Source organism: Etheostoma spectabile, chromosome 24, assembly GCF_008692095.1.
Source record: "Etheostoma spectabile isolate EspeVRDwgs_2016 chromosome 24, UIUC_Espe_1.0, whole genome shotgun sequence".
Classification (NCBI taxonomy): Eukaryota; Metazoa; Chordata; class Actinopteri; order Perciformes; family Percidae; genus Etheostoma; species Etheostoma spectabile.
The window spans coordinates 10,290,866-10,316,944 of record NC_045756.1 but is presented as its reverse complement, the minus strand read 5'-3'; the positions used below and the strand labels follow the sequence as shown (position 1 = coordinate 10,316,944).

General features: G+C 40.4%; 1 protein-coding gene across 1 annotated transcript in view; it reads left to right on the top strand.

The window, feature by feature from the left end:
- The window catches only part of dmd (dystrophin), a 401,891-nt gene that overhangs the window by 333,980 nt on the left and 41,832 nt on the right, over positions 1 to 26,079 (top strand). The window contains exons 70-71 of the mRNA XM_032505885.1: positions 24,577 to 24,638; positions 24,908 to 24,982. Of these exons, the coding sequence (XP_032361776.1) occupies positions 24,577 to 24,638; positions 24,908 to 24,982 (137 nt within the window). The remainder of the gene's footprint in view (positions 1 to 24,576; positions 24,639 to 24,907; positions 24,983 to 26,079) is intronic.

Here is a 26,079-nt window from a genome sequence, read left to right as displayed (position 1 = left end):
GGGTGAGAGAAAGAGACACAGAGAGAGAGACAGACAGACAAACAGAGATAGACATGGAGAATTGTAGCAGAGGGTGTTGAGCAGGAACATGGAGGCAGCATGTGACTCCAACCCCAGATCCAGAGCCAAAAAAACCTGCAGGAAGCGATAGGAGGAAAGAGGAGAGGGGCGAGAGAGCACAAGACTCCGGGGGCGAGAGAGCACAAGACTCCGGGGGCGAGAGAGCACAAGACTCCGGGAAAGGAAAGAAGTCGAGAAGTCGAGTTAGTAATGGAATTAATGGAATGAGGTTGCATACAGATGGAGAGAAGGAGGAAGAGAGAGGTGCTCAGTGCATCATGGGAAGTCCCCCAGCAGTCTAGGCCTATAGCAGCGTAACTAAGGGATGGTTCAGGACTCTCCTGAGCCAGCCCTAACTATAAGCTTTATCAAAGAGGAAAGTCTTAAGCCTACTCTTAAATGTGGAGATGGTGTCTGCCTCCTGAACCCAAACTAAAACCTGGTTCCACAGGAGAGGAGCTTGATAGCTGAAAAGGGTATTTGTTCTGTTACCCATCAGTATTTAAAGAAAAAGCTTAAAGCAAGCTGGCTGGGTAGATGGGGGGTGTTACACCTTTTTTGTTTCGGGCTCCCAGACAAGGGAGACATTCCCTCCAGGGCCGATGCTTTGTCGGGGGTAACATTCTTCACTTTACCAGCAGTATTAACAACAGATGAAGCCACCATGTTTTGAGAAGCAGGTAGCTTCATTGTTTACTGTTAATTCACTTTACATTGTCTTTGCTATCTCGCTCTCCTTGCTTGACCACAAACGCACTACAGTCACTCACTTAACGCACCTGCCAGTTTCGCTCTAACTTATGCTACTCTCGGTTAACCGCCATAGTGTGGCGATATGTTTCACCTTCAAATTTCTAAATGATCTACCACTACCACTAAGGCTGTAGCTTAGTGGTAGAGCGGTTGCCTGCCAATCGGAAGGTTGGTGGTTCGATCCCTGGCCCTGCAGTCCCATGTCGAAGTGTCCTAGGGCAAGACACTGAACCCCGAGTTGCCCCCGGTGCTGTGCATCGGAGTGTGAGTGTTTATCTGATGAGCAGCTGGCACCTTGTATGGCAGCCTCGGCCACAGTGTGTGAATGGTGAATGTATCCTGTATGATGTAAATGCGCTTGGAGTTAAGACTTGTTAAGACTAGAAAAGTGCTATGTAAATACAGCACGTTTACATTGTGATTGTTTAATCATAGTTCTCCATAATAGTGGGATTGCAGATAAAAACTGTATATAACAATACCGTTTACATACATCTTTGTACTTTGACAGTTATTATATATATTATTATTATATTATATATTATATACAATAATTAATGATACAAATTATTGTAAGTAAATCTTCATAAAAAATAAAATAATAACATTTTGCAAAAAATAATGCAAAAAGCTAAAAATGAGGATTGAAAATGAAGATTTATTATCAATACAAAATTTTATTTAGCCATAATAGCTATTATCTGGCCTCTGATGAATTTCTCGGTGGAATTATTTGAAATTGACATCATACACTTATTGAATGAATACAAAAGGGGAGAAATTTGGATAAGCACATCCAAGATGGGGATAAGTGCAGAAAAGGATTATGTTTTTCCACAGAAGAATCACTGAAAGACATAAATAACTTTGATGAAAACCAGTACGGATTATTGCAATCTTTTTATCCATAAAGCTTTAAACTATGATAAGTGCTGAGAGATTTATTAAACCTAGACCACCATTTTCAAATGTATTGGACAGGTAAAACCTACGCTTAATTTTCTCAGGTTTATCATTCCACATAAAGACAAAGATTTGCTTCTCATATGCTTTAAAAAAAAGGCAGCATCAGGAGAAGGAGAAGACAAAAGACAGTATGTAAACTGTGAAATTATCAGAGAATTGATAATTGTAATAATTGATAAGTATTTAGCTCTCCATGCCTGCAGAAAGGTGTGTACTTTACTAAGTTTCATATTGAAATTAGTTTTCAATAAAAGTTTATCAGCTGGTATATGAATTACTGAAAGACTACTGACCTACTCTGACTAAATGGCCTACTGACCATTTCATTGGGACACAACAAGGTATCTTGTAAGTCATAGTTTTTCAGTGATCCAAATCTAAGAATACAACATGTATTATAATTGAGCTTCAGGCCTGAGATGGAGGCAAAGACATCAAACTCTACAATAAGCGTTTCTAAAGAGTGGCCATCTGCTTTTACAGAATGTGACTGTTATGCGGGATGAAGGAGGACCCAACAGCAGAGTAGGAGGGAGCATACAAAAAGGCTTTATTAAACACAAAAACAAAGTTCAACGAAACACAGGATCAAAACAGAGTCCCAAAAACTGACAATAGTCCAGGGGGGGGAAGACAGGCAAAAACAGCCAACCAAAAAAGACAAAGGGAACACAGAGGTTAAATACAAGAGGTAATGAGGAACAGGTGATCAGGTGGTCAGGTGAATCACATTAGGGCGGGGCAAGACAATCAGACAGACAAGAAGTAAACCTAGGGGCGTTTCTCAATACCAAGTAAGCAAAGAACGGACTTGTGTTCTTGGGGAGACCGTACTTGCTAGCTGTACCTGGAAGACTGAACTCGCAAGTTCAGAAGCACACAAAACGCTGTTGACAGTTTTGAGACGAAGTGTTCTTCCTGTTATTGCGCAACACCCCCAGCAAAGAGGGCGCTGGCCACTTTATAGTTAGCTTTGATGTGTGTATTCATAATAAAGCATGGACGGTCACCCTTCACACCGCCTTGTTGTTTTGTTGTTCAGTCTTCCAGGTTTTCATTTAAAGTGCTATTAAGTATCACGGGCCAATAACTATATAAATACCGACACAACGGCGGGGAAAAAATCCTTGTAACATTGTTCGGGATTCAATTTTAATTGAAAGCAGAAAAGAAACGTTAAAATAGGTATTAAAATGATAGATGGACTGGGTAAAGTTAGTCACTGCCGTCTGTATATGTTACCGAGAAGCAGAAGAGGAGCCCGAGAGGGAGGAGAGCCAGGATGAGGAGGACAGATATATATAACAGCGGTAAAAATTGTTTAAAATATCTTACAATTGTGGACCTGGCTTTGCTGCAGTGGTCTGTCTAAATGTGGGGCCAGAGGGGTCTGTGAGCTGACTGACTGACCGGCTCGCGAGAGTCATTCCCGGCTGGCGTAGCAAGCTCGCCCGCCGGGGTTTGCGGAGCTTTCAAACTCCGAAGGCTTTTTTAATTCACCATCAATTTTCATTGAACTGCCTATATTCAAAATCTACACTGCTGGTTTCTCTCCTTAAAACATCTTAAAAATGAATTTGATTTAATAATAGACGTAAATTGTGAAAATATGTGTACAGGAAACCATAAGCGCTTTACACCCGAATTGAATGCTGGGATACCTGCCCGGCCAAGTTCACACAAGTTACCATCCGATGTATCCTCGGTGAAATGGGCGTGTCGAGATCACATCCGGGGATTTTAACTGTTCTTGGCGAAATGCTAACTTGTGTATTGGGTCAGTACTTTGGCCACCAAACATGACGTTTCACAAGAACACAAGGACACAAGTCCATAGAAGAAGATTGAGAAACGCCCAGAGACTACCACTCAAGACCCGGGAGGAAACTAAGACACAAACACAAGGAGACAAGACAGGACCAAAAACCAAAAAAAGGAGAAAAAAGAAATTTAAAGAACCACCTCAAACCATCACAGTGACCCTCACATAATATCTGTTGTTCTCCTACAAGCTTTGGATAAGGGCAGGAGCTCATGAAATCAGTCAAAGAACAAGTTGTTGATTGATGGTCTTCCTTAAATATTTTAGTGTAATAGTCCATCAGGAGTTCTAGAATGCCGTGAGAAGATGGAATTATCCCACACTATATGTGGATTTGCAGAGCCATTATTAATAGAAAAGCATGGATTTGTTGTTGACATAAAGGTCTCGTCTTGCACCAGCGATTCATTACACTTTTTACATTAGCTTTGCCCTCTGTTAACTTCAGCAAGATTAATCTTAAATATAATAAGGTGCTGGTCAGAATAACATTTTTCAGTTATTGATATTTGACTGACTTAGAGACTAAAGAGAACGAGATCAGGAAAACTGAATTTCTTTGCCATGTCTATCTTATTCTCTATATGTCAATAAGTCCATAGCAGACATTAGAGATGTAATGGCATGGCTTTTTTTTATTTTGATAATCCTTTCTGTCTCCTGCTCTGTCTTCATCTGGGGCCAGCAGGTGATCAGCATAAGTTACCATGGCGATTTAACCCGGTAACAAGTGATCCGCCATCGTGATACAGCAAACCCTGGGTTGAACCTGAAGTTACCTCGTTAACTTCGTAGTACAGGCCTCTGGTTGGGAGTTTTTTAAACTTTTTCTTACGTTTTTGTCCTCTTTCTCAACACTGTTGACGCTTTTTTTCAATGTATGTCTCTTTGTTGACGTTTAACCCTACGTAACAATAAGGTATTAACTTTAGTTTCATAGTTATTTCTGGAATTTATGGTGAATAAACCTCATTTTTAGGGAATTATACCTAATGTTTGAGTTAGAAAAGCAGAAATGAGGAATTATTTAGACTAAAATTGGATGTTGGAATGGATGTTGATGGATAATCACAGACTGGAATATGTCAACTTTTACTCAATACTATTTCAAAACCACTTCAATTTCTTTTTCAAATGCTATAAAATTGAATAAGACGCCCCAAAATTAATGAAAGTAGATTTGTACTTGCCAAAGAGCGTTGTGTGGAATCCATCATGTTATTTTGGGGAACTAAAAAGAACACTGATATAGGAAAACGGGGCAATTTGACTCGAGGCCAACATGAGGGCTAAGTAACCAGGGTTTCGTGCATGTGGGTAAACTTGGTTACACGTTGTGCATGCTCCATAGGTTATAACTGCCCTTCCCCACTTATTGCAGTGGTTATTGACCCTGAAATAGAAAAGAGCAGTTAGAGAAACATAAGCTTTAAAACCCTGGCAAGTACTATCAAGAAGACTCATTTCTGGACGGACGTGGAGACACATTTTTTAAGTTGTTGTGAATTTGACAAAGGTCAACTAGAAGAAAAAGCCTTATTCCGACCAGTTGCTACTATACCAAAGGTAGAGTTACTCCGGTCATTCTTCCCATTCTTACCCAGCTCATGTATACGGGGAAAACCCCTCTCGCTCTTCCTGTTTCTTCTCTACTGTGCCTTGTAAAAGCAAAAAGCAGCACCGCCTTCTTTCCCTTTTTTTCTCTTACACTTTTCCTCTTTCTTTTCTGTCCTTCTTTCTTTCTCTTTCACTCAGGGCTGTGTCTCCCTACAGGCATTATAAGCGACTGCAATGGGCCCCCTAACCACCAGGGTGGCCCGTGCAGTGGTCATTTTATTTTTTAGGGGCATTAGTACAGTGGCAATGAAGTGCAAACCGTGGCAGCAAATCCCACAATGCAACAGCAAATGCCACAACACGACAGCAATTCTACAACACTACAGCTTTAGTAAGACTACTACTTCTGCACTCTTGGCTTTTATTTTGAAATATTATACTGTACTTCCGCGTCAACTCACCCTCGTCTCGTAATGTCATTCTTCAAACGCAGAAAAGAAATTTGCTAAAAACCCGAATCGTAGCGTTTTTTGAGTTTAGTTTTTCTTGTTTTTCATTTTGAAATGAAAAACCAAAAACAGAAATATGAGCTCAGCATTTTTATTTGTTTTTTTATTGAAACGAAAAAAAGGTATTTCTCTATGATTCGGTTCAATTCCTCGGTTTCTTGGGTTGAATGAAAAAATAAACTTAACCAACCAATCAGGATGAGGATCAGTGTCCAATATATACCTACCCTTTCTGTTTCAGTCTTCAGGCAACGCTGTCACGTGGCGAAATGCTTTTTTGTTGTGGCAAAACATTTCCTGTCACTTTGTGGCATGTGCTGTTGCGTTGTTGGATGTGCTGTTGCGTTGTTGGATGTGCTGTTGCGTTGTTGGATGTGCTGTTGCGTTATTGGATGTGCTGTTGCGTTGTGGGATGTGCTGTTGCGTTGTGGGATTTGCTGCCGTGTTTTGCACTTCAGGGCCACTGGACATGCTTTTTAAGAGAAAGTCCAGTCATTAAATAATAACATAATACATAGCTTGTCACACAAGAATCAAATTTAGCATGACTCAAAAGTAACTTGGATGAATGGTGATGACATTGAGAGTCAACAACCCAATGAAGGAAAATAAAGCTCTCGTACCACTCTGGAGCATAAAGTGGAAAAAGAAAAAATCTGAAGAGAGAGAAACAGGCCGAAAATACAGGTAAGGAATTATCTATTTTGCTTTTTTTTTTCAAGAGCTGTTGACACTGTTAGTTAAAATGAAAAAGGGTCATTATTAGCCAGCTAATGCAAGGATAGCTATCTTACATTACAGTACTAACTGGCGTTTTTTACTTATCTTTTTTTACTGCTCTACCCTGCTACTGATTGGCTTACCCTGATATTATTACCCGAGCACTAACTAATCCCACACCTCAGTTCTGAACCTAACCAACCCAACCGATGAAGTAGCCTACTAGCCAATTAGAGGCAGAGTAGGATGGATCATGACTTTGCCCTCCTAGGAAAATAAATTGGTGTACCGTCTACGTTAGCTCATGCAGTACTGGACCAAAATATTATGACACAATAAATATGTAATGACAACTTGTTTTTTGTATTCTTACGGTTGGGTTAGACTGAAAAGCTTTCATCCAAAAAAAGCCTTTGTCATTCAGTGTTGACAACTAGGGGAAATTTACACCTAAACAGTCTTCTTGCTTTGGAATAATGTTACAGGCAAGCTAGTCTGAAGCAGAGAGAGTTTAGAACCAAGAGACCTCATCTGTGTCACGTGGGTTTCACCCATAGACTGAAAAATAATATACAAAGATCCAGGCTTGAAAAGTGAATCCATGCAGTTAAGGTGCCTTAAACCTGTATTCTATCTTACTTGCTTAGTCTACCTTGTTTAATAATAGCTCATTTTAAAATCTAAAAATGTATGATACAATCTAATGATACACAAATACATATCATGTTGGATTGAATAGATAAAAAACAAATTGTTGGCTATTATCACTGCTGCTCATTATGATGTTTCTGTGAGTAACAGGTTTGATGATTATGATTAGTGTTGTTGTTGTGTTATCTTGTTGCTACAGCGGCTTATATTAACATTAATCCTAAATGACACCATTTATTACTTCCATAAAGATGCCAGTCTAAGGGTATTTCAACTTCATCTGACTTTTAGGGTCTTAAAGGTGCTCTAAGCGATGTTGGGTGATGTTATTTCTTGATGACGTTCAAAGGTTTTTTCAAACAAAACAAGACTAGCTTGCCCCTCCCTCCTCCATATCTTATCCCCTCCCCCTCCCTTCTGTGCTTCCACGCACTAACCCCCCACCCCCACCCCTAAACCCTTCTTGTTGGTTATTGGCTGGAACACTGTTTGTGAATTCTTCGTGGTGCAGGGGGACAGTTTGTTTTTGTTCCCGTTTGTAGAACCTAGGCTGTCTACAGAGACCAAGTTCTAGAGACCAGGGGACAGGCAGCTAGCAGATAGTGAGGAGATGTTTTTTTACAGTGTGTTCTGGGGACAAGCAGTTAGCAGATAGTGAGGAGATGTTCTTTTACAGTGTGTTCTGGGGAAAGGCAGCTAGCAGATAGTGAGGAGATGTTTTTTTACAGTGTGTTCTGGGGACAGGCAGCTAGCAGGTAGTGAGGAGATGTTTTTTACAGTGTGTTCTGGGGACAGGCAGCTAGAAGATAGTGAGGAGATGTTTTTTTACAGTGTGTTCTGGGGATAAGCAGCTAGCACATAGTGAGGAGATGTTTTTTACAGTGTGTTCTGGGGACAAGCAGCTAGCAGATAGTGAGGAGATGTTTTTTACAGTGTGTTCTGGGGACAGGCAGCTAGCAGATAGTGAGGAGATGTTTTATACAGTGTGTTCTGGGGACAGGCAGCTAGCACATAGTGAGGAGATGTTTTATACAGTGTGTTCTGGGGACAGGCAGCTAGCAGATAGTGAGGAGATGCTATTTACAGTGTGTTCTGGGGACAGGCAGCTAGCAGATAGTGAGGAGATGCTATTTACAGTGTGTTCTGGGGACAGGCAGCTAGCAGATAGTGAGGAGATGCTATTTACAGTGTGTTCTGGGGACAGGCAGCTAGCAGATAGTGAGGAGATGTTTGCTGTGGTGACAACAAATGTAGCCTAAAGCACACATCGCTTGGAGCACCTTTAATCCTACAAATTAAGAATGCAATACTAAATCTGGCCACCAGATGGAAGTATACTGAAACAAAATCAAAACTTGTCAATTGACTCCTATAATACACATAATGATACTTTAATTGATAATATCAATACAGTAATATATAATAAATACAGTGATGTAATGATACTTTTACTTTTATATCAACAGGATCCAGATTCCCTAGATAGCCTACATCAAGCAACAGTCTGAAACTACCTCAGTTACTTCAAAACCACAACATACTCATCATCCATCCACTGCACAATGAAGAAATTAAATAGTGTACGATTTCACTTAAGGTCCCAAAATGTTTTTTTAAAAAGGCCCTGCTCTCTCTCTCTCTCTCTCTCTCTCTCTCTCTCTCTCTCTCTCTCTTTCTCTCTCTCTCTCTCTCTCTCTCTCTCCATGGCATTGAATTTGATAAATCGGTGTACCTTGGAAATCAACAAGCCTCCTTTTCTCTCTCCCACTCTCTCTCTTGTCAGAGAGGTGGAAGACCTCCTCGGATGGTGTTGAGGCTCCTTTGCTATCAGAAACTGCGGGATAGGGGGAAGGGAGGCAGGGAGCTTGAGCTCCGCCTCGTCTCACGTCAAGTTTCCTAGAAGCAGACAGGACTAGACCGGAAATATGTATTTCAAAATAAAGGTGTCAACTATGTTGGGTGGTTCAGTTTAATATTTTAATTTTTAATTTTTTTTTACATCTCTTGTGTACTCATTCAGTTTTGTCCATTGTCCTTTTATTTATCTATTACCATCCAGAGCTGGATTATCCCACTTGGGGACCCTTGGGCAAAAATATGCAAGAATCCTTACACTGTTATCCCAAATTAGTTGACTTTACTAGAAATTTGCATGGAAACCTGTTGCTTCAAACCGTTTTAAGTTTTTACACAAGGTAAAACTTATCAAAGCAGTAATAACACAGAGCAGCAAGTTGATGCTTTAGACAACTCAAGTTTACATTAATAATCATTACTAAAGATCATTAGTAAAAAATAAAAAATAAAAATTCTGGAACCATGGTGTCCAATAAAGCACGTTAATATAATCATGCAAAGAAACGTTTCACATTTGAACATCAGGCTACTTATGACTACTAATGAATTTATTTACTTAAGTTAACATTGTGTTTTCCTTAATGAGACTATGACTTTAACTTCAGTTGAACAGGTAATCACGGCCCTGATGCCATCAGTTCCTACCCGGGTCTCGGTCATGGTGCAACAATAAATGTAGATAAACATGAACACTAAATCAATCATAAACTAAAACTAAGATAACATAAACGCATATCCGAACCATCAACAAAACATTATTAAAACACACTTTTGCTAGGAGAGAAACCGTACAAAGTATGTGTTTTCCTTCTATGCACCGCTTCGGTGCAGAACAGCTGAAATGACTTAAGGTGCTCATATTATGCTTGTTGGCTTTTTCCCTTCCCTTAATGTTATGGTGTTTCGTTAATATGGTATGACATTGTAAAGAGACAGTAAACATGGGGAGATAAAGGGAATGTTCACATGCAACAAAAGGTACCTGTTAAAAGCTTCCAGCTAAAAGGAATGCAGTCAGTATGATTATATTTATATATTGTTATTATGCTTGTGGTCTTCCTGGGTCTATTGATTGTGTCAAACTATTGGTGGTTATTTCATTTGTTCTCTAGCCCTAATGGGCTTTGCTATTGGTTAGCCCTCTCGAGGCTCCGCCTCGGCATGCTGATCAGGGGGTAGCACCCTATGGCACCCGAGTTGAGTTTGAATATTTACTAACATGTATTTGTTTGCTATGCTAAAAGGCTTAAAGGACAATTCCGGCACAAAATAAATCTAGGTGTTAATAACACATTCTCTGGTTTATGTTCTCATGCCAATCGAATGAGACCATAGGCGCTGATATTGTGGGTGCTCCTGGGCTCAAGCACCCACGGAAAAATACTGAACACCCACTGAGCACTCACGAGTGCCAGACTGCCAGTAGGCGACGATCATTTAAAAGTAAACATTTGAGTTGGTGCTAAGTGGAGCTTCTGCGTCTGCAGTTTTAAATGTTTAATAATTTCAGAAAGAAGGAAGTTAACCAATATTTTATATTAATCCTATTTTTTGTTGTCAAATTTCACATCCATAAATGTAACTTTTGAAATTAAAGAAGAAAAAAAAGATTTAGCCTGTAATAAAATATAACTTAACCTCATCTTGGCATGAGACGGAAGGGGCATGAGACGGGACGGGAGGCATGAGATGGGACAGGAGGCATGAGATGGGATGTCTCATGGGAGCCATGCACTCTGAAAAAATAATTATATTCCTTAGCATAATTGTTGTACTGTTCAGTTAAAAAACATCCAAAAACACCAGTACGAAGACATTTTTTTTTTTGAAGGGCTTGCGCACGGAGGAATACATAATACCCCCATGAATGTGACTAGTTTTGGCCATATTATTGATTATTAATATTATTATTATTAATATTAACGGTGTATGGTTTTAGCACAAACCGCTAATTAGCTTATAACGCTAGTCGTTGGATAACACAAAAGTAAAAAGAAATTGCTATTTCTATACCACTAACAAGGCTCAAAATAGCACCACACCCCCACAGTAGCATGATGAGGGTCCCTACATGTAAACCAAAGCACTGAGAACATTGTAAGTGTACAGACAGTTTATTAAAAATATAATAGCAAGCGGCGCTAATCAGTATTGTCACCCAAAAACGAAAACAGGCAGCTGATTGGACGCGTCACGTGAAATTCAAAGCCAGACTGTCATAGCGGCTTATTCAGAATACAATCTCATATTTTACTCACAGAAACGTTTGAAAACATCAAATGTTCTGAAAACATTTTAAGCGAGAAATTGGCCATGCAGTTGCTGAATCTGTCTTCATTTCAGATCAACAAAGGTCAGTTTATAAGATTTTCGTCAGATTTTGAGAGACTCAAGTCACGCTCATCTTGCTCCTCGTTTCCGGGTTTGCACTCCACCATCAGATTGGTCATTTGAGTCAGACTGCTGGCCTTCAGACTGAGCAAGTCAGGTCAGTCAAAATGAAGGCCGACGGCCCCTCCGGACCCCTCCGGACGGACAACGGCACGGAGCACACTGAACAGACTCGAGTCACCGACCTCGCCAGACTGTCCAACGGCCGATTATCAAAACCATTAGTTGTGTTAGTCGTGCGTGAGAACGCTCGAATTGGGCAGATAGTCTAGCTAGCTGTCTCAATTTACAATGCAGGGGTCTGAGAAGCAGTTCACCATAGCCCTCATAAATCCACTGGAGTTTAAAATTCCAACACAAAGAAAGTAGACGGAAACAGACAATCGACAAAAATATATGTATCTGTCTGAATTTCCTGCGCCAACGGAGCAATCCCAGAAGTGGAACATCGAGGATACAGACTAAGGCAAAATCAGATAAGGTTACCTAGCTAAACAAGCCCACCACAGGATTACGATATGGAGCTAGCTTACTTCTTGCTGGGCAGTTAAATCACTAGCAAGGGTTTTTACAAAGAGTCAGGTATAACCTCGAGTCTTGAGGCTTTGCCGAGATTTCAGATGTTCCATTTTTACATCTACCTAAAGGTAGTTGGGACCAATAATCGCCGTGAATGGATTTTTCTCATTGTCACGTGGGTTAGCCTATCGTTTGTCCAACAACAACAAAACAGCATCTTTCTAACTGGAGCTTTTATTTTGAAGCATTAAGCGGAAATGTTATTTGGGCTGACCCTCGTGTCTCGTTGGCCAGTCAGCCTCTGCAACCCACCGCTGCCTCTTGAAGGGGAACACACACACACACACACACACACAGACATACACACACACATATATACACACACACACACGTAGACGAAACACGGTAATCTTGGACGCCTCTCTCCGGCGGTAGAGGACGCTTGATCGGCCCGCGGAGGGGGTCAGGATACTGCTTCGATTCTGCCCGGGAATCGGTTAACTTCTACCGGACGCGAAGCGCTCTGAACGGCCGGCGATGCGGGAGCAGCTTCGGAAGTGAGTGCTGGTCTGGGGACGGTTTATTGTAGTGATTAATAATGGTGATGGTAATTGTTCTGGTCGTAATGCAGTAAACGTGTTCACACAGATAACGCATTGGCTGTGGGTTGTCGTGGCCAGCTGAGAGGCGGTGAGCTGGGGCACAGATATCCCCCACACTCGGCTGAGACTATTTCAACTAGAATCCAGAATATGCGTTAAAACAGGCATACAGACTGGTCAAAGAAGCATTTAAATTAGATTTTGGACACGGGGAAATAGATATTCTCACTTCTTGTCTGCCGTTAACACATTTCTGCAAGTCTATCCAAAATGCCTCTCACAAAAATGCCAGCATGTTAATTTACGTGTTGTGGCCAAGTAACAAGCATAACATTATAGCAAAAATATTCACAAGTATACGTTTAAAATATATTTTTCCTCAGGGATGGAGCCCATAGCGCATTAAACGGAAAACGGGACGTGAATTCTTCCATGAAAAGGGAGTAACACTGTTGTATTTGGTAGCCATTGAACCCATCCAGCCCCCTTCTTCACCGCGGCCGTTGGTTGCTGTTGCCGGGGAACCGGGCGAGGTGTGCGGCCAGTGAGGCTCTGATCCGCTCGGTCCCCAACCGTGCATTTCATAATTTTAAAGGCTCTGTGCACGGTTTCACTGGCTAGTTGCTGCCATGTTGGAATAAAACGAAGGGCATTGAATGCTTTAAAGCAAACATAATAGCTCTGTGCGGCCTGCGTGTTTGCCCGTATGTGTTGAATTTGGCCCGCCAGGGATTTGTGTTAGCCTAATTTATGCGTGTGTGCGTTGGCTGAGCTTTTGCAAGAGAAAAGAGCCATACAAAGCAAAGCGGCAATGCATCACTGAGTTGCATTCCTTCACAGTCACAAACGCGCACACGGAGGTGTAAAAACAATCACCTCCGTGCCAGCAAAGCAGCCTGTATTTTGATAAGTGCGTTTTTTGCACGGTGTGTGCGTGCAGAGGTGTGTACGGCGATTTTGATGTGGTGCGTTATAACGCCCAGCCTCACTTTTCTGCGCAAACAGCGGGTTTAAGGTTCCTGCGTGCTGTGCAGCCGTGGTCCAGATCATCTGCTGATCAGTGTTCAGCTGTAGAGTCGGATGTGGTTGTACTGCCGTGATATGGTGTGTGTGTGTGTGTGTGTGTGTGTGTGTGTGTGCGTGCGTGTGCGTGAGAAATGAGAGCAGGGGATGCGGACTGGATGGTGCAAATTTTTGGCACCAATGTGATTGCAGGTGTGTGTGTGTGTGCACTGATTAAATACAGCTGAGGAATAAAAAGCCTTAACACACAGATTCATCTCCTGCTGGTACTGACGTGCTCAGGCATGATTGTTATGGCTTGTGTGTGTGTGTGTGTGTGTGTGTGCTGTCTTTGTATTCAGCGTGGATGCTTATCAACCACAAGCTCTAGATCACCCTGGTATGTGGTTACTGATGGAAGAAGCTAACCCACATTCAAGCTGCACTCCTTTTCTGTGCCACTGTGTCAGCTTTGAATGGCCGATACATTTTACTGATATTTCTGTATCGGCCTGTGAGAACAAATTCCTGGTATTTACTTTGTGTTCACCTGGTTAATATGACCTTTAGTATCAGACTGGTCTAAGAAAGAAATTGTGACCAGAAGCTGTCAGAAAAGTTTTAAGATGATACTACTATCTTCCTTAGTCCTGGGCCGGTATTCAGACATGATCTCACAGGATTATATTGATTTGAATTTAATTCAATTCTAAACTGATCTGAAAATTGGATATTTCAAAGCAGAGCTAAAGATTTCTGATCCTGAAGATTTGGATTCTGATTTGGTAATCCAATCCCACTTTTGATCCAGACAAAATACTGCTTTTGGGTATTACATATTTAAAGGAAAATTTCGGCTAACTTTTATGCTAATCTTGATCACTATAGATATGCGAGCACTTTTGATAAAAAAACAAAAAAAAAAACCTGAATCGGTGCAGGCAACACTGAGTAGTGCAGCTACGTGTTCAAGTTCCCTGAGCTACAGCGGGGAGTTTTTGGGGCAAGTTTTAGAGTGCCTTGTGCTTCTTAAAGACACAAATTGCAATAATATGTTGTAAACATGAACGGGCCTAACGTTTAAAAAAGATGCATTTTTTAAATCAGACATGTTTAATCAACTACCCCCTCTCGATCTTGCCAGTGGTAGTTCCTGGTTAGTGCTAACTGTTTCCTGCTAGCTAGTGATAGGTTTTCCCGGCTTTTTTGGCAAAAAACCAGGCTTTTGTGGAAATCATAAAGCAAACAGTTTCCCTTGTGTATTGTTCATCCATTTTTTGTGTGATTGATCTGGTGTGGTGAGTAGGAGGCTTGGCAGTGTCGATCTGTGTGGTAGCACCCTTAGCCGGGCAGGCAAACCTTCGTCCCGCCTTCCTCGCCTCCCGCAGCCCTCAACAATCCCCGAGTGCCCGTTGGTTTGCTTGGTGTCTTCCGGCCTTTGCGGCATATTTCCCCCTCAAAAATAGATAATTGAGCACTGTAATGGTTATGACCATATCAGTAATGTAACTACATGGAAACGGGATAAATGATGTCTGTGGCTTGCACAGTGATAACGTCACTGAAGGCTAGCTGCAGCCTCGCGCTGAATTCAGTTGTAGCAGGAAAGGTTTTTTTGCAATCGAAAGTACTTGCATATCTACAGCGATCAAGATTAACATAAAAATTGGCCAAAATTCTCCTTTAAGGCAGAAATCTTGATCAATTTAATGCCAAAATTCAGAATTATTTGAAACCCCCTCTGAGGTAGATTTTACGTAGATTGACAAATAGCGTAGTTTTCACTTCTCCCAGATATTGTTACGCAAGATGTTCATTACATTTAAACTCTGTTGCATGTGCCTTTTAAATGTGAATTGTTTCAACAGAACCAAGTAATTAAAGAAATGTATAGCACTGCAAAATACTGTTAGGCCACACTTCTTCCTGAAAAAAACTGGAAAACTGCTATAAATACAAGTTTAACAAATACAGACACACAGAGAATTAGTATTTTTACTAAAACAATAAATTGCTTTTAGAATGAAAATACCTCTTAAATTGTATTTATTGCAATCCCCCCCAAAAAACACCAATTAAGAAAGCTATATGCAAAAGAGGGAAAAGTCAAAACAGCCTGGTAATAAATGTTGCTAGAGCTATTTGATTTGATAACTAAACTATACTGTACATAGTCACAGTGAGCATGAAGATGGTTGGAAAACATTGATGTCCCTCCTATCACCAAAAGCTGTTTTAAAAAGTGGAAGCAGGCTTTTCTCTGAAGTTACACGATGAACAGCAGCAATTATGTCACAGTAAAGATAATACAACTATGACTTATAATTATAATAATAGTAGTAGCAGTGGGCGTTGAGCAGGACCACAGCGGGAGCCACAGCCACGATCCAGGTGCCACCTGGGAAGATGCTAAGTTAGTAAGTTACATTTATAAATGGGATATAAATGCATACAGAGGGAGAGAGAGGAGGAGAGAAAATCACAATTTGTCAGAAGGATTTTAAATTCAATTCTGGATTTTACAGGGAACCAGCAGACATGGGATATATGTAGGGGGAAAATATGATCTTTTCTTAGTTCTTGATAGTACATGTGCCGCAGCATTCTGGATCAACTGGTGAGTCTTAAGGCCCCTTTTGGACCAACCTTATAATAAGGAGATACAACAGTCCAGCCTTGAAGTAACACATGCATGGACAAGTTGTTCTGCATCTTTTTGAGACAGAATAAACCTATTTTTTGCAATGTTACACAGGTGAGAAAAGGCAGCCCTTGAAGTTTGTTTTATGTGGGTGTTAAAGGACATATGCTGATCAAAGATTACTCAGAGATTCCTTACGTTGGGGCTGGAGGCCAGGGCAACACCATCCAGAGTATCTATGTCTTTAAATAATGAGAGTCGGAGGTGTTTGGGGCCAAGTATAATAACTCATGTTTTGTCTCAGTTTAACATCAGAAAATTGTAGGTCATCCAGTTTTTATGTAATGTTTGAAGTTTAAATAAATGATCCCATGCAGTATTATCCAGTTGCGTATTATCTGCATAACCGTTTGTGGAGTGAGTTCTAATAATGTTGCCTAGATTAAGCATATAAGGTGAAAAGAATTGGTCCAAGCACAGATCCTTGTGGAACACCATGACTAACTTTAGCGTGCATGGAAACTAAGATTGATCTGATAAATTCAACCAGCTAAGTGCGGTCCTTTTAATGCCAATTAAATGTTTCAGACTCTGTAATAGGAATGTGATGGCCAATGATGCTGAATACAGCACTAAGATCTAATAATACAAGTACAGTGACAATTCAAAGTTAAATAATTGAAGTAATTAAAGAAATGTAAAGCACTGCAAAATAGTGTTAGGCCATACTTCTTTCTTAATTAAACTTGAAAACTGCTATAAATACATATGTATTTATTTAAATATATGTCTATTATGTTTTTCCACCTGCAGGATGAATCTCTCGTCATGCGTGGTGTTGTAGAGGAGACATAAACAATATTATATTCTGGTAAACTGACTGGATACTCTAGATTTTTCAATTCCTTCCTGGTTGTCTGAACGCGGCTTGCGTGAAAATAGACCTGGCGCGCATCTTTTGCTGAGCCGAGAGCTGCTTCATGCATGCTTCTGGGATGAACCTTGGAACAGGTGGTTGAATGGCTGGGGTTGCTCGCGGGGCCTCTGGTGCGTCTGGTGGAGAATAGAAGTTACAACTGTTTCAAGATAAATCGGTAGAGGTTAAGGGAGGTGGCCTCCTAGGCCAGTAGGTCAGTTTTACTGGCCTGTTGTATAATTTTGTGGGCACGGTAAAAAGAGGGATCATATACCTATACGTATTGTAATGATTTATTTAAATGATAAACAAAGGCTATTTTGCATCTACAAGATGATGCAACATAGTTATAATGTAATAATTTGCCGCAATGTAAAAATATGCTGATCAGGCACATATCGGTATTATATCAAAACATGACCACAATATGTCGTTAGATATCAAGGAAACAGGGTTAGTTGAGAGGACCGTGAGTTTGCAGTGTGTTTAGCCATTGTTGGCGTAATCTTCAGCAGAGAAAGTGGAATCGACGGCGAGGTAGATTTGTTTTTAGCAGTTCCAACCGTAATTTTAAGACGAGAAAGTGTGTCAAGTGGAATGGACGGTGAGGTAGATTTGTTTTTAGCAGTTCCAACCGTAATTTTAAGACGAGAAAGTGTGAGTCGAGTAGAGAGGACGGGGGGTGTGAGCAAACATCAGCTCTGGTCTAGCGCTGTCCGGGTTTGAGTTGCTGCGGCCGCTGAAGGTCCACAGCATGTGTGGACTCTTTGTGCCGGGTGCCGATGGTCATTTGTTGACGTTAAGCCAACGTTGCCTGCTAGTGTGCTCCGAACTGTGATAGGCACACACAATGTCACTGCCCCGAACGGGCCAGCGACGGTCCAATCAGCTTGCCCGACATGCGTCTTTACTGGCCCCGGGCCATCGGCCGTTGCTTATGTCGAACCCTGCAATAGAGCTGTGACTCTTGTCAGCCTGGCTACAGTGCTGACAATTTAGGTTGTTCTTGTTCTTTTCCTATATATTTTTTTGATTAATGATGAGTAATGGGCTACTCTGGCATTTCAGAGGGCCTTCCTATACGTATCTTGCCAGACTAAATAAGATTCTGATGATCCATGACGAGCTACCTTACTGTATTTCGCCTTCTTCTTTTTTAGAGGAGCAACAGATTTGAGTGTTGGATGCAGTAAACAGCACTATCTTTAAGATGATCAATTTAGGAGGCACTAAAGTTAACATCAGTCCTCTGTTATATTGAGATTAAATCAAATTCTGATGGAATCATTTCCTTATATTTAACTACACCGGTCCTAGTTAGGCCTACGCTTGCTCGCTAGTCTGTGTGGTGTGTCTCGCATCGCTGCCGAGTGCCGGCCATTGGCCGAACAGCCATATCGTCTGATTGGTTGTTCAGCTTGAAAAAGAGAGTTACACATTTCACAATAAACTAATGTTAATAAACTAATATCCTATACAGCCATCTATTTTTCTCCCTCTGCCTCTTTTCCATCTTCTTTTTATCCTCAAATACACTTCTGTAATGCAGGGAGAATGGAGTCTGTGATATTGTGCCCCAGCAGGTTATTGGGTACGATTAGAAGATGGAGGGGAGAAACACACATGGCAGGATTAATGTCATAGTGGGGCATTTTGGGGAAATAGATCTAATTCATCAGTGAATTAGATTCCTTTCAGTGTTACCCTAAAAGGATTTTGCAAATGTTTATTTTTACAAAGTCACAATTATTTGGCATTAGTAAACTCTTCTTATGCTGGTTTTGAAAGGCACGGCTAAACATTTACCATCTGTTTAACATAAAACTTACTATCTAATAGGGGTGGGACGATATGCATTTGTTCCAATTTGATTCTTTCATGATACATGGGTGCCGGTTCGATTTGAATTGCAATTTTTATTTATTGCGACTCTAGAAGTACTGTGATACAGTAGTATTGATAATAGTAATACAATAGTATTGAGTACTGCGATTTTCTTTTCTTTCTTTAACAAAAACAAAAGTTGAATAATAAACTTCTAAAGACAACATATCCTAAGACTTTTCTAAAAACTAATTGTTTTCTGAAAAAGAATGCACACGTCAGTCTGTCTGTCCGACATTTATTTTATTTGTAAAGAAGTACGCAACATGTATTTTCTGCATTTTCTGCTTTTGGCCTGTTTTGCTGAAAACAGATGGGATGCAGTCGCTGTATAAACACCATATATTTAGGTGAGTCTTTGGTAAAAAAGATAAAGTTTTATTTTGTATTTCTACTAAAACATGTTTACCTGCTTTTATGTTAAAAAAAAACAAGCCCATGCCCCCCCGGTAAAGCCCAGTGTGCTCTGAATGGTTAGCGTTTCCGCATCTCAGAGTCTCCACATCTGTAGCCTATGTTAACGACTGTTCATTTAGAGGATTGCTCCAGTGCCAGCCGAACATCTGCTGGATGTCCTTTACCTTCCGCTTACTTTGAGTGCTATGGTTAACTGCTCCTCAGAGCAGGGTAAATCCAGACAACTAGCTGGACTATCTGTCCAATCTGAGTTTTCTGTTGACAACTAAAACTACTTTTGAACGAGCACATGGGGATAAATTAACACCATTGGCAGCCAAGATTATAGCTTTACCTGGTGTAATCAAGCAGCAACACAAATCACAGATAAAGGCTTTGGCCTGCCTGGAGCAGATGCCCAATCATAGAAACCCAGCTCCTTTTAAACTTGTGTTCAGAACAGTGGGAAATCTGAAGTTTTAGCTCAAGGGGAACTCTCTGAAATATATTTACTTCATTATTTGAAGCTTCGGCCACATTTAACATGAAAATCAGACAGTGTAATATTATAACAAGAATGTAAGCTCAAAGTGCCCATATCATGAAAAAAACACTTTTTCTTGGATTTGGGGTGTTATTTTTTCTCTGGTGCTTCCACATGCATACAATCTTGAAAAAAAAAACTATCCATGGTGTTTTGAGTGAGATACGGTTCTGAATGTCCTCTGCCTTCAGTCTCTGGGTGAGCTGTTCAAAATCTTCACGGCTTTCTACGTCACTAGCCAATAGCCACATGCTAGCGCTTTAATGCTAGCTCGTTCTCAATGGCAAAACACTGCTACAACACTCACTAGTTTTCCATAATCTCCAACAGAACTACTTGCATGTCCCTGTTCTGCAGGTATTCCACAAGTGGCCCTTGTCTAGAAGAAGTCTCCCAGCTAATCCTGCCTTGTACTGACCAAAGTTGGAGAAAGAGTTATCTAGCTGATGGGATCTTACCTAGCTACTGAGCATGTATGACTCCCAACAAAGATAGTATAGAAGTGAGATGTCTCACTCTGTAGCTAAAACAAGTGAGAGGTCTCTCTCTTTTGCTAAAACAGAGAGCCAAACACAGGGTGAAAAAAGGATCTGCAGCAATGTGCGAAAATATGGTGTTTATTGAAAATGAAACCATCTGGTATAACCTCATAACTAAATATCAACAGTGGGGCTGGAACGTTTGGGCACCCCAGGTAAAGATCTGTATTAATGTGCATAAAAAAGCCTAGAATAGATGGAAAAAAAATCTCCAAAAGGCATCAAATGACAGATTAGACATTCATATAATATGTCACAAAAAGTTAGATTTTATTTCCATTATTTATTCACTGAAATTTTATTGAATCCATTTTTCCTTCTACTCGTGAAATGTTCCCTGGGCCACTGGCTGCAATACAACCCCAAGGCATGATTGACCTGCTTGGACAGAGGTTATTTTCATTGAATTCTGGGCTCTTTCTTCTCCAAACGTGCACTACCATTCAAAAGTCTGGGGTCACATTGAAATGTCCTTATTTTTGAAGGAAAAGCACTGTACTTTTCAATGAAGATAACTTTAAACTAGTCTAAACTTTGAAGAAATACACTCTATATATTGCTATTGTGGTAAATGACTATTCTAGCTGCAAATGTCTGGTTTTTGGTGCAATATCTACATAGGTGTATAGAGGCCCATTTCCAGCAACTATCACTCCTGTGTTCTAATGGTACAATGTGTTTGCTCATTGGCTCAGAAGGCTAATTGATGATTAGAAAACCCTTGTGCAATCATGTTCACCCATCTGAAAACAGTTTAGGTCGTTACAGAAGCTACAAAACTGACCTTTCTTTGAGCAGATTGAGTTTCTGGAGCATCACATTTGTGGGGTCAATTAAACGCTCAAAATGGCCAGAAAAAGAGAACTTTCATCTGAAACTCGACAGTCTATTCTTGTCCTTAGAAATGAAGGCTATTCCATGTGAGACATTGCTAAGAAATTGAAGATTTCCTACAACGGTGTGTACTACTCCCTTCAGAGGACAGCACAAACAGGCTTTAACCAGAGTAGAAAAAGAAGTGGGAGGCCGCGTTGCACAATCAGAATCAGCTTTATTCACCTGGTATGAGGACACATACGAGGAATTTGTCTTTGGAGCATTGTTACTCACCCTGTGCCTACACATACATATCAACCAAAACAGAAATATACACACTAATATATACACAATATATACATACTCTAAACAGAATTAATATAGAGGCATGAGTGCAATGAAGAGATCAATACAATTATTTAAATGTGCGTAGTGCAAGGGTACTGGGATAAAATAGTATTATGTTATTATATTACAATATGAACATATGAACAGTTCTGAAAAATAGGAAATGAGAATGATGAATAAGTAATAAAATATATAATTGAGATGTGAGAGTGGGAATGATGAGTAATACTAAATAAGTGGAATAATACAGGTGCTGTATAGACAGTGTTACAGTGTTATTGACCAGAACTGAACCTGACACTGTGGGTCAGAAGTCAGCTGTTCAACTGAGCAAGAAGATAAGTACATTAGAGTCTCTAGTTTGAGAAACAGACGCCTCACGGGTCCCCAACTGGCATCTTCATTAAATAGTACCCGCAAAACGCCAGCGTCAACATCTACAGTGAAGAGGCGGCTGCGGGATTCTGGGCTTCAGGGCAGAGTGGCAAAGAAAAAGCCATATCTGAGACTGGCCAATAAAAGAAAAAGATTAAGATGGGCAAAAGAACACAGACATTGGACAGAGGAAGACTGGAAAAAAGTGTTGTGGACGGATGAATCCAAGTTTGAGGTGTTTGGATCACAAAGAAGAACGTTTGTGAGACGCAGAACAAATGAAAAGATGCTGGAAGAATGCCTGATGCCATCTGTTAAGCATGGTGGAGGTAATATGATGGTCTGGGGTTGCTTTGGTGCTGGTAAGGTGGGAGATTTGTACAGGGTAAAAGGGATTCTGAATAAGGAAGGCTATCACTCCATTTTGCAACGCCATGCCATACCCAGTGGATAGCGCTTGATTGGAGCCAATTTCATCCTACAACAGGACAATGGCCCTAAACACACCTCCAAATTGTGCAAGAACTATTTAGAGCAGAAGCAGGCAGCTGGTATTCTATCAGCGCAGTCACCAGATCTGAACCCCATTGAGCTGTTGTGGGAGCAGCTTGACCGTATGGTACGCAAGAAGTGCCCATCCAACCAATCCAACTTATGGGAGCTGCTTCTGAAGCGTGGGGTGCAATTTCTCCAGATTACCTCAACAAATTACCAGCTAGAATGCCAAAGGTCTGCAATGCTGTAATTGCTGCAAATGGAGGATTCTTTGACGAAAGCAAAGTTTGATGTAAAAAAAATCTTATTTCAAGTACAAATCATTATTTCTAACCTTGTCAATGTCTTGACTCTATTTTCAATTGATTTCACAACGTATGGTGGTGAATAAGTGTGACTTTTCAGGAAAACACAAAACTGTTTGGGTCACCCCAAACTTTTGAACGGTAGTGTACCTTTGCTCATTCCGGCCAAAAAGTTCTATTTTAACCTCATCGGTCCACAGAACGTGTTTCTGTATATACGTACTGTATTCCTGTACGCACAGGACCTTACATGGGAACACAGCCAGCGAAGCACTAGGAAATGTATATTCGTCCCAATCGGATGCCTGGCTGTTAATGCCAGATGCTCATTTCTCCATTTCTTTCTCTCTCTCTCTCTCTCTCGTGACTGTTTGGTTGCGTGTGTGTGTGTGTGTATGTGACTCTGTCTGTATGTATGTGCCTGATCGCCTTCTAGCTCTGGACAGAGCTATAAACCTGGGTGTTTTTTATATTGAAATGTGCTTTATTTTGGAAAGTATCCAGCTGCGCTGTTGCCTTCCTATATGTGAGTTCCTACCTAGCTTGACACATCCACTCACAGCTCGCAAAAGAAATAGAGGAGACACCAAAACGATTGCCTTAAAGCGCGGGCCGGTGTGGCCGCTCCTAATCGCAGGTGTGAACCGACAAATTGGAGAACATGGCCGCCGAAATAAAACGTGTTTTTTTGGCCTAAGAGTGGTATTGCCCAGTTGGTGACTTTCTCCTGAGATTTAGCATCTTAACAGCATTTTTTCTGACACACACATCAATTTTTCATTAATTACATGCCCTTTTGCAACACAGTAATTGACTATATATTAATTAATTGTACAGACCTAATTTATTAACATGAAAATTCAACATCAATCTAACTTATTACAATAGGCTATATTGACCATAAACTGTATAAAATTGACGTGGCTCATGCTAATGCTTAGTGGATATTAAACCATTGCTAAACAGTTCTAGTAGTAGTAGTAGTAGTATAATGTAAGAATTCAACAAAGTTGAACACGCTCCAAATTATTTTTTGTGTAATTGTTGACCACAGTTAACAGTGGTATGCTAACCCACAAATACATTTGCCATGTAACGTTAGCTTTATGTCGTTAAAATCATGGGATACTCAACCCTACTCATTGACAGGGAAACGGACAGGAAGTGATATCGGGTGAAAGGCAGCTTGCGCAGCCATCGAGACCGTTCTCATTCCCAAACCTAATACTAGCATGACGGCCTTGTATGTAGTGTGTGTGTATGGCAGGCAGAGTTGCCGCTTACTCAGGCAACCTTGGCTGTTTAAATGGTGTCATTCATTTTGGATAAAAGCTCATGGAATTTCCTGGGGAAAAAAATTAAATAGTTTTTTGTCTTAGTTGCAGTGTTTGTTTTTGTTTCCCCTGATTGCCAACTTGGGAGAACAATTTTTAAAAGTCTTGTTCATTTTTGTTCTCCATGTCATTTCAATAAAGTTTTGTGAAATTCAATTTCCGTTTATTTTTTGTCTTTGTAGTCAAAATATATCAATAAACAATGTATACATTCATGTGACATCCCTGCAGCATAAATATCCAGACAGAAATTTTGGACATATTGTTTGTAACACTTTATAGATATATTTTGGTGTTCGAAATAAATAAAGAAAGAATGATTCTGAAAACAATATGTCTGATTGATTGGACATAACAGGTTTGAGGTTTAACAAACAACAAGGAAACTAGACGAACCAAAGATTGAAAAAACAATGGCTTAGTTTGCAATGGGTTGGAAAACCATTATACCTGGATGAAAATTAGCATATTAGCAATGTCATTGCAATATTTTCATGAGCCTTAGCCTTAGGCTGAGGATCTATTTGATGAACTCGGCTTTTGACCATTCTGTCTCTTTTTTGTTCCTTTCTAGCCACCAAACCCAGACAACATGCTGGGACCATCCCAAGATGGCCGAGCTCTACCAGTCTCTGGGTAAGATGCTAGTTCTTTGTGTCCAACCCATGTATTCTCATTGCTGTTTTTGTGCTGCTGAAACTACCAAATTAATAAAGGTTTGTGTTATCATAAAGTCATAAATTGTTGTGATACATGATGAGGGATTATTTCATGATCCATTGCACCGTTGAATGACGAGATAAAATACAGAAATTCTAAGACTGTGAGCTTAGGTTGAGTCCACCATGTCTTTCCTCTTCATCTCTAACTCTGTTTCGTCTTCATTCTTGTTTCTCGATCTTCAGCCGACCTGAACAATGTGCGATTCTCTGCCTACCGAACAGCCATGAAGCTCAGGCGTCTGCAGAAAGCGCTCTGCTGTAAGTACTCTGTCCAGATATAGTTTAGATGTGTATATATACCTCTCCTCAATGTGTCACATAGGGTTTTTGTCTCTTGCTTCAAGTACACTCTTCTCTCATGAGGGTTTCTCTTATTGTGTTCAAGCACTACTACACTCCTCCTTTGTTCTTTCTTTTCCTTCAACTTCAATTGTCTCTTCTTCACTTTCTGCTTTGTGTATTTTTTTTCCTCCTCCTTTTCTTCTCTCTGCTCCTAGCGTTGTTGCCTCTGTGAAAGTCTGCGTGTGCTTGTCCATATGTACTGTACGCTTACTCATCCTTCTCGCCCCTTGCCAGTGAATCCGAAGAGTGTGAGCCGCCTACGAGCCGTTATGTGTGTGAAATGTTTTAGGGTGTATAGCTGGCATAGAACAGAAGCACTATTTATGTTAAGGGGCTTTCTAAAAATAACAATTAACAGATTTGTGATTAACACTGTCGAAGGAAGCTCACCTGTGGATTTTCCTTTTTTCCCCTTTGCTCACATTATTCCGAGCAGTAGACTTGGTGGGCATTTCTTTCTTTCTATCTATCACTCTCCATTTCTTCTACTTATTTAATAATGATATAGATATCAATGTCTTCTTTTTTGGAATTCTCTTTTTTTGGATACAACAAGACAATGTATAAATATTTCAATCACTAAAGCAAGATATAGACTTATTGAATATCCACATTTTTTGAAACATGTGCTTTACTTTAATGTAAAAGGAGAGGATGGAAACAAAATAGTACTAAATACTACAGTTATAACAAAATAAAGTGCATAATATATAAACAAAACCTCTCAACACTAGCTACGCAAGCCACTTTAGGGGTACTATAACCATCAAACCCCACGTCCCAGAGCATTTGTATCCTTTGTTTGTGCTGATGGGCCATTAACGTGTTCACTTACCATCTCTACAGCAGCATGACACACATTTGCAGCCCCCACAAACCATACACAGCCAGGCAGCTTATCTAACAGCTTGAACCCACACAACACTGATGTACTCTTAGCAGTGTAAACTCTGCTATTTTGCCATCTATTTTTAGAAAATATATTTTAAATGCGGCCTCCCAACGCAATAATA